We start from the raw sequence: 17980 nt of genomic DNA, 5'->3' as shown, positions 1-17980 counted from the left end.
GTGTTTCTGGGATGTGTTCAGAAAGATGCTGAGGGCTGCCATATTTGCCATAGAGGGGAGGAGGCCTCATGGGCTCCAGTTCTGTGGTGACATTAGGTGTTAGCCTCTTATTTCTCATTATGTCAGGTGTGGCTTGCTAAGTGGCAAGGTGACAGGTACTGCCTTGGCTCTAATGCTGTCAGCCCTAGCTGGAACCTATACCCTTCACTGACCTGTGCTGGTTGGAATCAGATCCCCGCGACACTGACCAGCTTATGCCTGTTTGGTCTGGGGTCACCTGAGCTCTGGTCACGTGTCATGTCCATGAGTCTCAGCACCGCCCCTTTCAAGGGCTTTATCTCTTACAGTTAGCACATCCTTGCCATGGGACTTGAGCATCTCCACTAGTGGGGCCCACCCCTCTAGAAAACTGACCAAAGTCCGTGTTTCCGTAGCACCAGAGAACCCCAGTCCCAGGATGCTGCGCAGTCTCACCTGAGGGCCAACCACTCCTGGGGGCCCTGGAGGGCCAGTCTTGCCTTGGAAACCCTGTGGAGAGAGTCAAGCAGCTGAGGGCCATTGCAGCAGCACCCCCACCCTGCTGCAGTCTCAGAAGCCCATCCCCCACCTGTTCCCAATGGCTGTGCACCAAACTCTCAGTTTGAAGTCATGCCTGATGCCCCCCTTCCCATATTAATTTCATGAAAGTACTGGAGCCAAGTGGGTCAGCTCCGTGCTGTGCTTTTGTGCCGAGAAATGGATTTGTAAGCCTGTTATTCCCCCTCGTGCCACCATGTGTTCATTTTCTGAGGACACATAAGAGCCATCTCTGGGCTGGTGCTCATTAGCAACATTGTGGGACGTTTTAGCCTTTGTTATCCACGCCTCTGACTCGCGGCAGGTGACTTGCCAGCCTGCTCTGCTTTGTATTTAGGACAGGCAAGAGCAGGGTCTGACTGCTCTCTGAAGCTGTCAGCTCCAGTGTGTTACTTTAAAGTCACTTCATAGACCCTGTCTCCTCCAGGATCTGAGTGCTCATGCCTAGAGCGGCCCAGGCTCGCCTCCCACTCCGCGCGGCTTCCCAAACTCTCCTATGGAGCAGGAAGCTGCAGCAAGCCAAGCTGGATTTGGGGCAAGATGGCGGAACCGAGCAGGCACCATGAGATACACTGGCGGCTGCCAGGTCTACAAGGGTGGCTCTACCCAAGGCCTGAGAAGGGCATTCTAGCTACAGCCAGAGGTCATAACTATGGTGTGAGGGTGAGCAGATGGCTCTGGGCCAGCAGGCAATAGTCTACTATCACACACAATTCTCTGGCCATAGGAACCACAGCAGACTCTGCCCTGTAGACCCCAGAGGGCTGTTCTCTCTCAGGCCGGCTCACCCAGCGGGCAGAAGTGGCCATTTCTAAGACACATTGCTCTGGCGGTCAAAAGCAAAGAGTGAAGGAGAGGTCAGCAGCGAGAGGTGTCTGAGGGGAGACGGGAGCCAAAGCTCTGCCCACGGCAGTGTAAGTGGGGAGGGCAAGCCGTTCCAACGACCCTTTCGTGTGGATGAGGTAGGGGCACACAGTGAATGCACCAGCACTTTGAGGGCTCAGTTGTTCTAAGTCCAACATCCCGGGGTCACATGTGCAGGCAAGGGCACGGGCAAGCACATGTTCCTTTTGAGATAGGGTCTCTTTCTGAACCCAGAATCCACCACTGGCTAGCCATGCTGGCAGGCCACAGTAACTCTAAGGTGACATGTCCGATAAGGAGGGAAATGGTCCTCTGCTCCTCACTGAGAGACAGACTTCCATTAAGGAGAAGTAATGGACATTTGTGTTCATTGGAGGAGGTAGATGGAGAAAAGGGGGAGAGGTGGGGGAAGAAGAAGGGGGAAAGGAATGAAAAGGAAGAGGAGGAAGAGGAGGGGGAGGAGGAGGAGGAGGAGGAGGAGGAGGAGGAGGAGGAGGAGGAGGAGGAGGAGGAGGAAAAAGAAAACGAGGAAGTCAACTCTAGAGAGCTCCAGACTAGTCTCAGAGAGGGTCAAGATGGCCAGCAGCGGTGTGCAGCACCCCTGTTTCTACAGAAGTAGTCGAACATTGTAGAAGTTGCTGGAACATATACTCTTCCAAGCCGAACAGGAGGCTTAATTATATGCAGAATAAGTCTGAGGGAGAAAAGCATGCGGTATGCAAAACTCTTCTCTCTTGTCTCCTTGGAAAAGCATTAGAGGAAAATGTGCAAAGCTTTGAAGAAATGTTTTAATTTTTCTCTCTAAACAAAAGAGCAAGGTAATCTCCATTTATCAGCCAGCACAGGCTGCTGGAACACCAGCAAAGGCATAATTAAAGACTTCCTGTCCCTGTGTGCTGAAAGACAGAGGGGACAAGCTGGTACTTCACACTTTAACAAGCATTAAAGCAGGTGCCAGGACTCTATCTGACAAGGTGGTCAGAGGCCTACATCAGGAACGCCAGTTTCAGCCACCAGAGCTCCGGCCACAACCCCAGCACAATGACACAGGACTCTGTCAGGGAGAAATGCTTACACCAGTACAAACTGCTCTTTAATGTGGATGAGACAGGGCCACACAAAGAGAACACACAAATGTCACCTACACTTTGAGGGCTCAGTTGCTCAGAGTCTGAAATCCCAGGGTCATAAGTGCAAGCAAGGTCACAAATGTGCACATGCTTTTTTTGAGACAGGGTTTCTTCCTGAACGTAGAGTGGACTCACTGGCTAGCCGAGCTGGCTGGCCAGCCCTAGGAATCCTCTTGTCCACGTTCCCAGCACCCGGGTTACTGACTTGTGCCTCCATGCTTAGCTGTCACACCAGTACTGGGGTTCATCGGACATGTCAGATAGTTCAGATTCTCATATTTGCCCTGTCAGGCCCTTTACCCACTGATCCATCTCATCTCTCCTACACAGCATCTTCTTTACAGAGGAGGCTAAAAGCGTCATTCCACTCCTTCCCACCAGCTCCCCAGGCTGAAATCTCCCAGACAGACAAAGCTGGGATCTGTGTGAGACCCAAGGCCCGTGGTTCTTATCATGAGGTTTTGTAGCATAAAGAACCGGCTACCCACAAGTGCAGAGCCTCCCCAAGTACTTTTCCAAGTAAGGCCTGAGGTGCCCCAGCAAGGTTACACTCACAGTTGCCCTCAGAAAATAAAGGCTGGAGGCACAGTTCTTGTGATGCCAATGCACTGTGTCCTGATGCTTTAAACATGGCTTTTGGCCAAAGCTGCTAAAACACGCCAAGAACCATTGTCGGGTTTCCACTGTGACGTCCTGGGGAAACATCCTGCCCACCTGACAGCCTGAATTAAGTCAACAGCAGATGGCAGGCCCACGGGAAGCCTTGACAAAGCCTTTGGTCTTTCCCAGGGAGGAGGGACCCCCCTGACTGTGCCAGCTAGCATGTTGTAGGCTGTGGGAGACCCAGCCAGAGAGGCCAGGCACACCCATGTCCCCAGCACTTGTAATACTCACGGTCTCCCCTCTCTGCCCAGGGTGTCCAGGGAGCCCGTCCTTGCCTGGTGGACCCTGGGGAAAAAATCAGAGCAAGAAAGGTTCATTCAGCAGCTCAGAGAAACAGGTGACAAAAATTACTGTCATCGTAGTGGCTTTCCACCCAGCAGCCACTGGGACAGTGATTGTGGAACCAGATGCCATGGAAGAACCTGACCCACAAGCCCTATAGCTGCCCCAAGGGGTTGACAGAGACAGAGGAGGTCAGCTTGCTCCCCAGGCTTGAGCAGGTGGGCAGCCTGGTTGCACCAAGACCCTCAAATGTCTATCTTGGCAAACACCAAGGAAGGACCTTAACTCCAGAACCTAGAGAGAGGTCTGGACTTTCCTGGTTCCTGGCCATGAACCTCCCCCTTCTGAGGTTCTTTCTCTTCTGGGGACCTCCCACGCTAGGGACCCTTCCCTCCAGTGGACTTTCCGCTGGCTATGGTCCCTCCCCTAATGTGGAATTTCCCTGGCATGGACTTTTGTGGGGCCCTTCCTTCCGCTACGATGGATCCTTTGCAGGCCTGAGCCTCCCCTGGCATGGGCTTCCCCTAGCATGGATCCTCCTGTTCCCTGGGCATGATCCTCCTGGCATAGCCCTCCTTTGGTAGGAATTCTCATTTGTTGCAGGATAGCCCCTGCCATGCACCGTCTTCTCCTGGGCAGTGGGTAGGCCCTGAGTGAGCCTTCCCCTGCTGTGGCCTTCTGCCTGGTTTCTGAGGAGGACCCAGGTTTGGTTTCAAAAATGGTCCCAGGATTGAAAAAAGACCTCTCCGTGATTTTACAACACTGTGTCTGATACATTGTGTGGTCACCCTAGCCATTCATGCTAGCCAAGGCAGAATATCATGATGGTTTCAATGACAGCAGGACCTGCCACAGGAGGTCCACACCAGGACAAGGACCTTGCAGGACATATTCACAGCATGGGGAGTCTATCCAGAACTAAATGCTTGCCCGAACAGAAGGCTTGCATGGGTGGGGGGCACAGCCACAGCCTTAGCAGCTGGGCTTCGGAGGCCTGTCTCCACTGGCTACCCAACAGGGGTTCAGTGTGCCCGCTTCCTCTCCCCATAGCCTAGGGAGATGAGAATCAGGTCAGGGGGACCTGATCTGCCACCTCCATGGGAGAAAGCATTACTTACCGGGGGACCCTTGGGTCCGGGGAAGCCGGTGGGGCCTTGGGGTCCATTGGGTCCCTGGGAACAGAGAATGTCCAGTTTGAGGAGGCGCTCTTCCTGTTAGCAGCCCCCACTGTTTCCCCACTGTGGCAGTGGCTGTCCCTAGAACCTGTTCCCTGTTTAACCTGGCCCTGCTTTCTCCACTTGAGACTAGAGGAAGTGAGAAGAGAGGGAGTCGATGCTAAAGAGAAGATAGATAGAAGGGTAGTAGATGATAGATAGGTAAGATAGATAATAGACAGACAGACAGACAGGCAAACAGATGATAGACAGACAGACAGGCACACAGGCAGCAAACAGATAATAGATAGATAGACAGACAGACAGGCACACAGACAGACAGACACACAGATCCCTCACTAGGAAATCTGGTTGCCAAGATACTTGTCAATGTCCCAGAGTCCTCTGTTCTGTATGATGTCAAAAGTCAGTTTCTGAGGTGTCAGTCACCTCTAGCACACTAAGGCTAGGTCCAGGGGGCAGGATGAGGCTCCTCCCCAAGGAACACATCACTTCTGTATATGAGCCACCCTTGGGCCTCAGCAAGCCTGCTGCTCTGCAGGCACTGTGGGTCTCCTTTACTGGCCCACCCAGGGTTAAGTGTATGTTTGGGGCCAGATTAGTTCTGAAAATCTCCTCATAGCTCAGGCTGGGAAGACTCTTACCCGCTCACCAGGAGGGCCAGCTGGGCCATCACCTCCAGAGTTGCCCTGTGAGAGGAGAGAAAAGGTCACCATAATGGCTCTCCCAAGGTCATCCTGACCCCAGTGCAGGGCATTGTGTAGCAGCACTGAGCCTCAGCTCCATGCTAGCCTGCCGGTTAGCATAGTTAGCACAGCCAACTATGGAGCCAGCATGAACAGGATCGTGGCATTGTCAGAACGGGTCCCCATGAGTAGCTGGACACAGGCTGAGCTCAGCCAAGAACACATAAAAAATGATTTGAAGAACACAAGGCTCAGCTTCAGAACCATTCCATGTACCCAGCTGCTTCTCAGGAGCTGTGCATGTGTGTGTGTGTGTGTGTGAGTGTGTGTGTGAGAGTGTGTGTGTGTGCGTGCATGCATGCATGCGCGTGTGTGTGCGTGCGTGCGTGCATGTGTGCGTGTGTGTGTGCGCACACGTGCGTGCGTGTGTGTGTGTGTGTGTGTGTGTGTGTGTGTGTGTGTGCATGCACGTGTTAGGGATGGGTCAGCTCTGACTCTCCGCTAACTGGAAACTCCTCTCAGAAAGCCCACCCCACACCACCAAGGAATGACTTTTTTTTAATTTTTATGTGTATGGTCACTTTGCCTGCACACGTGTCTGTGCATCAGGCACACGCCTCAGATCTCCCAGAACTGCAGTTCCAGATGGTTTTGTGCCACCCTATGGGTGCTGGGAGCCAAACCTCAGTCCTCTGCCTCTTCAGCGTGCTATTCTTGATTTTTACTGGTTAAAACTGGACAACACACCATGCGTGGCTTTCCCCCAGATTTACAGCAGGGAGAACTTGCTTCATTCCTATGTATGAGGGGTCCTTGCACGATAGGCTCAGTTTCTGCCTGCACCAGAAGGAACCTTCTAGGAAAGAGCTCTACAGTTCCCAGACACCTTTACCAGAAAAAAAAAAAGAAAGTGAGGCTTCCCTACTAGACCTGCTAGACTGACTTCCTGGGTCTGAACCCACACAAGAAGGGGGGGGGGTGTCCTTTCTCTGTCTGTCTTGGGTCATTTGGTCTTAGCTATGTGGTCCTATTCACGAAGTGTGGTGAAGGATGCTAGCTGGCAGACTCCCTTTACTGATGTTCAAAAAAACTGGGTTTTTGTTTGTTTGTTTGTTTTGTCTTTGTTACATGACAAGACCACTGACCACCCTCTCACGCCTCAAAGGACCAGGACGTACCTTAGGGCCGGGCTTCCCCGTGATGCCCCGCGAGCCTCGTTCACCCCGCGGGCCCTGGACAGACAGACACAGGGAAGGAAGGCCAGTTAGCTCAGAGGCTCCAGGTTCACAGAGCCCACCCACCTACACTCTCATTCTTTGCTGCAAGGGTGGTTACCGTTGGGCCTCGCTGTCCCCGTGGTCCTGGCTTTCCAGGTGTCCCCTAAAAACAGAGAATCGGATGTGAGTCACATGGGGCGCATGGAGCCCTGCTCAGCATGCCGTCCCCGCTCCATGTCCTCCCCTGCCCCCGGGGAGAGACTTCGTGAGTCCAGAGCGCGGCCAGAGGCCTATCTGGGAGTGGATGGGAGAGCATAAGGGCAGAAATATTGATGGGCAGCGCCTGCCGCTTAGCTGGGTTCATTGCTCCCTCCCTCCCCTTCCCTCCCTCCTTCCCTTCTTCTCTCGTCTCCTTTTAGTAGGCACAGAAATCATTACATGAAGAGAGAAGAAAGTCAACTCCTATCACACATAATTTTCTTCTGCTACTGTTAAGAATATTAGGCATTAAATTTTCATCAGGCTCTGCAGGCGCGAAGGGAAACTGCAATTTAACATATAAATCATATATCGAAGAGTCCCCGGCATCGCTCGGAGTTCAGTCCTTTTCTGTTGCTGATCTGCATTTTCCGAACCACGGAAGGCAAACGCGTGGTATTTATTTTCTGTTTTTTACCATAGCAAGGATATAATGGCCGGCAAGTGCAGTTTACCCACAGCACACAGATGTGATGGATGGAGCAGAGCCTCCCGCGCTCTGAGGTTCATCCCAGGTTTATGCTGGTCTCTACCAACAAAGCTACGTCAGCTTCTAGCCCAAGCCACAGGAGGAGTCTCTCCTTAGCAGTTTCAACTGGCTTACTATCAGAAGCAAAACAGCCTCCCATTTTTAAAGGCATTTAATGAAACAATTTCTAGCGAGTGAATTATGGTTGTTTGGTTGTTTGTTTTCCTTAACAACATACTCGGTCCTGTTACACTGCCCCAGCTCTGTGACAACATCCTTTGGCTTCAGGTAAATATCTGCATATAAAAATTAAGTAATTTTCTTCTCATGTTAAATGTGTGCCCTTATCAACATTGTAAGCAACCTGACTGGCCTGGGTATGTGAGCCAGGCTGGGCTGTCCACACCTCTGTCCCTCTCTCAGCACTGGCATCACCTGGGTCACAATCTGGATCCTATCTGACCTTGCAGCACACCCAGGACCCAGGCGCAGCCTGCCCTGAGGGTACTGGGGCATCTTAGGCACTCAAGTCTTGGCAGCAGGCAAATAGGTTCCATCTGGGTCCTCGGGCAGCACGGTGCTCAGCAGGGTGTGTGGCAACCTAACCCTATCGAGAGCTTGGCCTGCTGAGCAGGCTATACCTCCAGGACTCCCTCACAAAGTAATTGCTCAGGGGCACCTGGTCTCTAGTCCCTGCTAGGAAAGAATAGGAGTCCCTAAAATGGCCTTGCCTACAACTCTTCCAGAGCCAGAGTCCAGCTGATGTATAAAGAGCCTTGAATGTGCTGGGAGAGCTCAGTGGGGCCTTCCTCTCCTGGGACCCCTCTAAGGGGCAGGGCACAGTCTCTTCACAGGACACTGCTTTTCACGTATTATGACACTACCTTGGGCTGCAGCTGGCTTGACAGTGCAGTCTTGCTTCTGATGGTTTCCCATTTAACCTCCCACTGTCAGGCACAGACACAAGTTACCATTGCTGCAGAAGCCATATCTCTCTTCACAGAGGCCTGGCATCCAAAACTAGAACAGCCTGTAAGCAGAGCTGGTTGGTCTCCAGGTGCGGTGCAGACTGGTCCACTTCACAGCCCTCAGTCCCTTCCTGACTCGCTCCCACATGGTACCAGGACTACCTTCAAAACTGTCCCCAGAGTTACCCCATGACTAAACCCTGGCTGCCTTAGGATAAAGACACTGTGGAGGCAAGGCCTCCACCCCTCCGCTAGCCCAGGCCTCTGCACTGGGCTCAGCTACACCAGCTTCTCTAAGCAGCTCTGCTTCCCTCCCCACCCCCAGCCCCTTTCTGGTCTCAGCAGGAACATCTCTGCCTCCCAGAATTACCCAGGTCTAAGGGCTGGGTTTCTCCTTCCTTGCCTGCTTATTACCCTTGAGCACTGGCTGTTCCTTATCTTGCGCAGTCACTGGAGCATCCCCTGCCTGGTAAGCTCCTAGCTTAGCAAGGACTTAGGGAACGTGCAGTGCAAGTGAATGAGCTGACTTCTGTGAAGCCCTGTGTCATTGCACAGGCGAGCAACAGGGTAACACAGCCTGACACTTAGGGTCGGCATTCATTCAGGCTATGGTTTTGCACCCAAGGCTGTTTGCAAGCCCAGCCCAGCCTCCAGCATCTGTGGCCAGTTACGGAAGCCAGCCATACCTTGTGGTCCAAGGCTACCCAATTTTCTGTTGGGTTCTTGCTTAGGCCAAGTCACAACCCATAAGCCCCTCCCATTCTATCAATGCAGCATATTCCACACCTGTGAGACCCAGGACCTCTTTTCGCAGGGAGTACCTCCAAATATGTTAGGGCACAACCCTCCCCCAATCACTAGTCAGATGACTCTAGATGGAGAATCTGACTGAGAGAAGAGGGATAGATGATAAATAATAGATAAGTGGATTGATGGTTGGATGGATAGATGGATGGATGGATGGATGGATGGATGGATGGATGGATGGATGGAAGGATAGAAGGATGGAAGGATGGATGGATGGAAGGAAGGATGGATGGATGGATGGATGGATGGATGGAGGGAGAGAGGGAGGGAGGAAGGGAGGGAGAGATGGATGGATGGATGGATGGATGGATGGATGGATGGATGGATGGAAGGATGGATGAATGGATGGATGGATGGATGGATGGATGGAAGGATAGAAGGATGGAAGGATGGATGGATGGAAGGAAGGATGGATGGATGGATGGATGGATGGATGGAGGGAGGGAGGGAGGAAGGGAGGGAGAGATGGATGGATGGATGGATGGATGGATGGATGGATGGATGGAAGGATGGATGAATGGATGGATGGATGGATGGATGGATGGATGGATGGATGGATGGAAGGATAGAAGGTGGAAGGATGGATGGATGGAAGGATGGATGGATGGATGGATGGATGGATGGATGGATAGATGGAGGGAGGAAGGGAGGGAGAGATGGATGGATGGAGGGATGGATGGATGGATGGAGAGATGGATGGATGGACGAAGGGAGAGAGAGAAGAAGGGAGAGAGAGATAGAGGGAGGGAGGGAGGGATGGACAGACAGATGATAGATGGATGAAGAGAAAATTGAATATATGTAGGAAACTAGAAAGATGACAAAGGGACTGCGTGAGAGAGAGGTAGAGGGTGGCAGTAGAGAGTGTCCTCTCTGTGTGCTCGCTTCAGGACAGCCCTACTCTCTGCATTGTGAGGCTGGTGACCACTGGCTTGTCTTCATAGTCTCAGCTACCCTGAAGTCGTTATCCTGGCTTCCAAGAGTACACAGACTCTGCTTTACACATAGCATGTGGCATTTTGATGAAGCAATATCCCATGAGGAAGACCATGTGTTTCTATGTCATGGAGGAAAGGCAGCCAGGAACACTCTCTTCTGTGTCCCCAGCCACCAACGCCCTCTCTGTGCCCTGCATGTCCAAGGCCCATGGTGACCATCACACTCCATCTCCCAACAAGATACAGTGCTTGGGCTCTGTGACTCTGACATCCAGGAGGGCTTCTACAGGGAAAGCCTGAGCCGACAACAACATCGCAGAAGGCAGGTGGATATCGTGAGCCTCAGGTGGAACCTCAAGAGACCTCTGTGAGGATGATAACAGGGGGCACCAACGGTGTCGTGCCCTGCCCCATATTTACAAGCAGGGTAACTTCCAACGGGGACTGTAGGTCTGGGAGTCACTGTGCATAGCCCCAAGGCAATACACATCTAGCCTCCGGGAGGTGGCGAATCTCAGAACCCCGTTTCTCCTTGTAAAATTTGGGTGCAGGAAAGTCTCCCAGAAAGAGAGGAGCCCCAAGAGCTTCCTGGCTCCTGTTCATGAAAACCTCCACTTTCCCAGCATGCTCTTCCTTCTTACTGCTGCCCCTTCCTATCACAGTGCCGCCATAACAGAAAGGCCTAGAGTTCAAGATCAGCTACTTCTGAAAAGTGCTTCAGAAAACCAGTGGAGAAAAGTCAACAGGGCATTGACCAGAGAGCCAACCCCTACACACCAAGCGACCGCAGTCCTTACCCTGCCGCCTTTCTCTCCGTTGGCGCCCGGGAAGCCAGGGAATCCAATAGAACCCTGCAAGAGAGTTAAGGGAAGATAGAACATGACCACCAAGCCAGGCACGAGGGCTATACTGTCATGCTCACCTGGGAGAGTCTTTGCTACAGTTCACACACATGCTTATCCACTGATCAGATCTGCTTCGTACACAACCACCTATGCACCCCACCCCAACACACACACACACACACACACACACACACACACACACACTAGCCACTCTATCATTCACCAACCCCTGGAACACCCACTCACCTACCTTGTTATTCTCCCATTGTTCATTGTCCGGCCACCCGCCCCACCCACTCAATAAATATTTCCCCAACATTCTCCAGACCCCAAATCTAAACCCCAAAGCCAAGTCCTAGCATGCTCTGTTCTGTTCCGCTCAGCCCTACACAGAGGAGGTGCGATGCCAGCTGATGTTTTGGGGCATGGGAGAACATGCATTGCTGAGGTTCCCTGGAAATGGGGGCTGCGTCTCACAGCTCTGTTCACTGGTCCCGCTGTCATACTTTGTGACCTGTCCATAACCCCCAAACTAAAGTGACAGTTTGTCAATCTAGGCATGGATTATAGTATCATTTTCATGTCTATAGACACACAGGGGCCAAACATGGTCTTCTAGACTTTGATCTGCCAAGCATACAAACTCCATCTATGTACAAAAAGACATCACAAGGGGTCCCCAGGACATACTGAGGGAAGCCCCCTGCCCATCGGTGTGGGTGTTGTCTACTGCTTTCTGTGAGTCTCTGCCCTCCAGGTGGCTGACCACCCTGACCTGAGAACAATCCTATTCTAGAAGTCTGCTTGTTTCCAAACTTTGCCTTCCTCCTCTTTGTCTGCCTAGTCACCTAGGCAGGAGACTGAAACCAAAGGACCTGGGGTGGATGACAGAACTCCCAGGCCACTGTACAGCCCATTGCTGCACGCAGTCAGAGCCTAAGAACGGTTCCTCACGTCCCCAAAGCTGCCAGCACTTAGTCAGCCCACCCTCTATTCTCAGATGCCGCTTCTCCTTTTCTCTCTTCCTGAGAAAGGGACCTGAAGAGAAGAAAAGTCAATGTGCTTGGGTGGGTGGCTCTCGGTGGGGGCCATTGGCGTCCCATTGAGGGACACTCTCCTGCAGGCTGGGTGTGTGTCCGCACAGAGTGGACAGGAGGATCGGCCACCGCTTGCCCACACAGCCCTTCCTCCTTCGGTTGGGAGGCCCAGACTCTTGTGAGTGAAAGAGAGTGAAGCTAGCAGGCAGCAGAAGGGCGGGGATGTGGATCTGGGGCAGGCTGGCCGCGTGCTGCTAACCAGGTCTCCAGCGCAGGCAGCGTTATTGTTTAAGAAGAAACCATGAATAATAAAATGTGGGATGAGAAGAAAATAATGTTCTCACTGATTCCCAAAGCCTTCAGGACCTGTTCCACTTAAGAATGAACATGAGTGCAGATGAGACGACGGCTGTCCCTCTCCTGCTCCATTATACACAGTCGCCATACTTCCAAAGCGAGTGGAGCCAAGAGGAGGCCGGTGTGGGTAAGTCGGGGGCAGGCCACCAGGGGTACTTCCTGCCCTCTTCTCTGAGAGGCTCAACTCACTATGCACCCGCTTTCTTTGAGCTTGGTCAAATTACCACCAAAGGCTGCCTGAGACTATGAGATCAGTGCAAACACGTTCCACCATGGCACCGAGGCCACTCCGAGGCAGAGAATGGAAGAGGGGGTCTGGAGCATGTGGGGTGCTACATGAGACAGGGCCCGTCAGGACATACGTAGCGGGGCTTAAATTACCTTTGGTCCTTGTCTTCCTGGGTATCCTGGTAATCCTGGCACTCCAAGCTTTCCCTAGGAGCAGAAAAAAACAAAAGACTCATAAGCCATAAACATGACTTTTCTCAACCTTGTTCTGTAAGCAGGGGTGCTGATGTGTTCTGAGAGGATCCAGGGCAGGTTGGAAGGGTAGGGTTGGTGTGCAGAGGCAACTGGATCTCTCTAGGAACTGAGTGGGTCTCTAAGCCCTCAGGAAGTAGGGTGTGCCAATCCTACCAGCATGCCTGGAAATCCAAGCAAGCGAAGAGATGGGTACTGTGTCCAGGAAGAATATTATTATGTGTAGGGATTCTGAATACTCTAAGAGTTCTAGCCACAGGGCCAGATAGAGTGGGAGGCTTAACCTCTCCTTGAGTCCCCTCCTGGGGACAAGATATAGGAGGTGCTGATGCTACAGGGTAGGCTAGGACACGGGTGCCTATTGGAGCCTCATGAACATGCCATGATGTCAGACTGTAGTGAGAACATTGTCACCTCCAAAGTGGAAGCAAGATTTGATAGGGATGGACATTCAGGTGTGACTTGGGTGAGATCCCCAAGACACACACACATACACACACATACACACACCTACTAGGAGAGGTGACAAAAGGCTGGGGGTAGTGGCATAAGCTATTCAGGAGCCCGACTACCCATGCTGAGTATAGGAGTGGCCATCAGGCACTCAGACACCTCTAAGCATAGTCGAGTACTGTAGACACAAACCTTTTCCCCAGTGGGCCCCAGGGGGCCAGGATCACCATTGGGACCACCTCGACCCTTTGGGCCTTCAGGACCATCTTCTCCTCGGGGACCAGGAGGACCAATCTCCCCCTACAAACAGAAACAAGGAGGTTAGGGCAATCCTTCCCAGTCTCCACCACCAACTGACCCCTCCTACCACCTTGGAGTAGGGCTGCCAAATGACATGCTGTGTTGTGCTGCGTGAGCCCCCCTTGCCTGGCCTTTCCATGAAAACCAATGGCAAATCCAAGGTGTGGCTGGGCCGTCGTCACCCCTCTGCACTGAGTGCCACCGTGGCTGCCATCTCTGCTTCCTGACTCCCCTGTCTAGTTAAGGGACTCCTGGCTAAGATAACTGGTTAGCAATAGTGGCTGTGAACTGCTGCTCTGACTCTGCATTAGTCTGGGTTCTCTGAAGGAATAATAATCCTTCCAGGAACTGTCCTCAAGAGTCCATCAGAGAAGTGTTCCTTAGTTGATCCAGACCCAATTGTCACAGTCCCCAAATCCACCTTCTTCTGAAGCCTCAGGAGGCATCAAGGGGACCTGTCCCCAGCCGGGAGTGATCTGGCTATACACACCCAGGAAACCCAGAGACTCCATCCAGTGTCCCTAATTGCAGGCATGAAGTCTAGGGACTTTGACCTACTCAGTCCACAGAAGCACTGAGGTCAGCTACAAATAGTGTCCCTGGAGCTCCTAGTGGTCTGTGCCTGAGTCCTCCTCTGACTACCTGCTTCTAAGAGCAGCTGCAGACAGGTGGATGAGCCTCACATCCAAACAGACTGCTGAGAGACCCAGGGCTCCTGAGCACCAACTGACCCACAGAGCGAAGAAGTCCCTGTCCTTGGAAATCACATTTAAATCCACTAATCCCTTAGGTAGTCCCATCTAAGCACCTACAGAAAGCCCAAAGCAAGGCTCTGTTGGTAGAGAAAGCAAATTATAGACCTGCTCCCCCAACTCACCCTCCTCTGCTGAAAACTGATCTGTGCTCCCAGGAAGTGTCTTCTGTGTGATTCGCTATGTCTGTCTGTCTGCCTGCCTGCCTGCCTGCCTGTCTGTCTGTTGGTCGGCCGGTCAGTCTGTCTGTCTATCTACCCAGCTATCAACCCCTGTCTCCCATTTTCAAACTTGTCTTTTTATAAACACCAAACTGGCTGCAGACTCATATACCTATCCTCCTGCCTCTGTCTCCTGACATTGATTATAGGCATGCACCACCACACTTGTGCCTCAGTTAAGTAAACTCTAATTGTCTGTGCCAAGTCAGCAGAAAGAGGGAGTCAAAGGGACTTCTGCCCCTCAGCCAGAGGCACTGAGAATCCTTCACTTGGAGGAGACCTGGGGCAGTCACCCTCAGCAGCAGCATAAGAGAACAAGTCCCTTTTATATTCTCCTCTTCAGATAGACATGCAAGTGGCTTCAGACATTCCCATCAGGCTGTGGCAAAGAGTCAAGTATATAGGCCCTCTTGTTCTGGACTGTTGGGCAAAGGTGCTTTCAAGGCCTTCTATGAGGATAATTACACAAGCAGACAACAGGCCTGAACTAACAGACAGACAGCACTCTGGTGTGTGCAACAGCTGGGCTACCAGGCGCACAGCGTGTTACCTTCTGTCAGGCTCTGAAGTTGTGGGGAAACTTCTCAGCAGGAGCTAACAGGTGACTCTGTAGATCAGCTCCTAAAACCTGCCCTCAGTGTCACCGTTAACCCCTGGTTCACTGTTCTTGCTGCGCTGGGCACCCCCACCTGAGCAAGCCATGCCCTTTTCTGTACCAACAGCTTTCTCTGGAGCTGGAATGGGCAACCTATCAGGAAAGCAGCCAGGCTGCAGGGCTTCACCCACAGCTCAGCCACAGATGGCAGGATGTTGGGGTCACACGGGATTCAAATGTGACTCGGGTGCATCCTGAGGATCTGGAAGGTCCAAGAGATCAGCAAACCCTCAGGATCCTCAACAGCGCATAGTCCTGCTAGCTGTCTGCTACATCTTTTACAGGGCCTTGCTTATGGGCCTCTCTGGAGTGTTTCTACCCCCTCTTTCCTCTTTATCCTCTGAAGTCAAATTTCTCTGTAATCCAGGGTCCCCAGTCCCCACTAAGACACCTATCCAGCACCCAGGGTAGAGTGGGTGTCTTTGGAGTTACCACAGGTGAGAGCTGCCCTGGCTGTGGCGTGGAGACTGAGGAGCAGGCTAGAGGGTGCTGCGCAGAGCCCCTGGGCTCCAGACATTCTGTCCTCAGACTAGGCTTTTGCAGAAGTGTTTGCCTCCCTTCTGATAAGCTTCTCTGTGGTCCCAAATCCCCATGCTTACATGCAGGTTCTCAAACCCAATCTTTTTGTCCCTGACCCAAATCCTAGGCCCACAACACTCACCCGGTCACCCTTTATTCCCATGTCGCCTTTAAACCCTGGGAAGCCGTCTTCACCCTAAACAGAAACAAAGAATACATCAGTCTGCAGAAAAGAAGTCCACTCTACAGCACTACTGCCCACTGGGCCTGCACACCACAGAGCCCCCAGCCCAGGACAGAGGCAGGAGAGCTGTCCAGGGAGGAAACATCCAGCCTGCATGGAAGGAGGCCTGCATACCCTGGACCTATTCCCATCCCTTAGGCCTGCTACAGTATGCATGATGTATCAAAGCCACAGGTCCTCAGACACCCCTCTCCCTAGAGCCATCTTAACCTGCTTTCCTAGGCCGTTTGGGACAGTCAGGAACTTCCCTGGTAAGCATCCCCAGGTAACCCAGTCACATCCTTCTGAGTATATAACGAGACACATCCTGTCTCGTGAAGACAAACAAGACAAGATAAAGCCGTAAAGCTGGGACTCTGGAAACCATCTTCAGAAAGACCCTCCAGGAATAGAGTGTTCCACCAGGATGAGAAATCTGGGACATGGAGTTTGGAAAGTGTCCTTCTGGGGAGCAAGTGGACCTCTGCTCCTAAAAGGATTCGCTTTTCCCTAAGCCCTTATGAGGACCACAAATGTTCTTGACTGAATTGTTCAGAAGACAAACCCATTCTCCTGACCCTGCAGAAGGAATCCTACGGGTCTACTCTGTGTGTGTGTGGGGGGGGGGGGAAGATGTTCTAGAAATAGTGGGAAATGGAAGACCTCTTAGCCTGCTCTTCCCAAATGATACCCATGTGGTTAGCACCCCAAGACTCAAGGTAGACCACACAGTATTTACCTTGAGCTGTTCCTAACCATAGCCCTTAAGGCAGCCCCTAGAGAAGAGTTTTCAGGCTACCAGATCACTCAGGAATAGAGGCAAAAAAACGTCCGCAGGTCCCAGTGAGAAGCGATGCAGACCTTCCAAGCACAAGCAGGTACAGGTGCCAGGTGCTTGAGCTCAGGCTTGGAAGGCCTGTTCTCCCGTGTCCCAGAGAGCATCACAGCCTGCCACAAAGGGCAACCACACCCAGTAGCTACAGCCAATAGGATGGAGCTCAAATGGGTAGATCATATCCAAATGCCACCAGGCCTCTTACCACCAAATGGAAGGGGCAGGAATGGCTGGCTGCTACACAGTTCCACAAGGCGCAGATGTCTCTTCTGCCAGGGTTACTGGGCACTCTGACTATGGCATTCAGAGTGCCATTATTTAGCTTTGTATCAACCAAGATGATCCATATAGGCCCGACATGCAGCCTTGACCATGGCAGGCAGTGCTACATTCTACAGTGTGGAATATTAAGTGTCACCAAGCCAGGAATTGGTGGCACATGCCTTTAATCCCAGCACTTGGGAGGCAGGGGCAGGCGGATTTCTGAGTTTGACGCCAGCCTGGTCTATAGAGTGAATTCCAGGACAGCCAGGGCTACACAGAGAAACCCTGTCTCAAAAAACCAAAAAAAAAAAAAAGTGTCACCGGGATGGACATGCCTTCACATGTCTTGGCTCTGAGCCCTGAGACTGGGCTGTAAAACTAGATAAGACTCTATGCAGGAATCCTGAGCCTCTCAGGTGAGAACTGACCACCATGAGGACAGCTGCCTGCAAAGGACCTGCAGGGAGAGATTCGGGGGACAAAGGTATGTGAATACAGCCATGTGGCCATCCTAGGACTTCCTGGGTAGATGCTCTGGGCCAGCCCAGGAGATTCTGACAGTACCATGGTCCTCAGCTTCCTTCAGGGTGGCATCAATTCCTCTTCACATTCAGAGGCAACCCCACTGAGCCAGCCCACACTCAAGGGGACAGATTCTTACCTTCTCCCCTTTGGTGCCCTTCAGACCTCGGATGCCATCTGCCCCCTGTGCAAGCAAGAAAAGAGTGATCACAAACATGCACAGCCCAGGAGGGAACAGCTCCCACAGGCAGTTGAGGGCCTTAGATGAGCCCTCATCCAACATACCTCCATCTCTGGAGGGAGAGTCACTTCGTGTTCTCTCATTGATTGACAGGAGCCCATGTGAGGCCCTCACTGTCCTTAACTCCTACACTGGTCTCTGACTCCTTCTGCATGCACAAACATCCAAACTTTCCCGTGCCCTACCAACAGTTTCCCAGGCTGTCTGCCTGTTCTAGGAAGAGTTCCTCAAACCTGCAGCTAA

General features: G+C 52.3%; 1 protein-coding gene across 2 annotated transcripts in view; it reads right to left on the bottom strand.

Annotated features, from left to right (window-relative positions):
- Col5a1 (collagen type V alpha 1 chain) overlaps window positions 1–17980 on the bottom strand; it is a 151374-nt gene that overhangs the window by 36846 nt on the left and 96548 nt on the right. For both annotated transcript variants that reach the window (XM_052181959.1, XM_052181958.1), the window contains exons 28-38: window positions 17636–17680; window positions 15795–15848; window positions 13398–13505; window positions 12654–12707; window positions 10831–10884; window positions 6712–6756; window positions 6555–6608; window positions 5335–5379; window positions 4634–4687; window positions 3465–3518; window positions 475–528 (exon numbers count right to left, since the gene is read on the bottom strand). In XM_052181959.1, the coding sequence (XP_052037919.1) occupies window positions 475–528; window positions 3465–3518; window positions 4634–4687; window positions 5335–5379; window positions 6555–6608; window positions 6712–6756; window positions 10831–10884; window positions 12654–12707; window positions 13398–13505; window positions 15795–15848; window positions 17636–17680 (621 nt within the window). The remainder of the gene's footprint in view (window positions 1–474; window positions 529–3464; window positions 3519–4633; window positions 4688–5334; window positions 5380–6554; window positions 6609–6711; window positions 6757–10830; window positions 10885–12653; window positions 12708–13397; window positions 13506–15794; window positions 15849–17635; window positions 17681–17980) is intronic.

The sequence above is a fragment of the Apodemus sylvaticus genome, chromosome 5, assembly GCF_947179515.1.
Source record: "Apodemus sylvaticus chromosome 5, mApoSyl1.1, whole genome shotgun sequence".
NCBI classification, from domain to species: Eukaryota; Metazoa; Chordata; class Mammalia; order Rodentia; family Muridae; genus Apodemus; species Apodemus sylvaticus.
The sequence above is the reverse complement of the archived record's forward strand: the minus strand, read 5'-3'. Positions and strand labels throughout refer to the sequence as shown.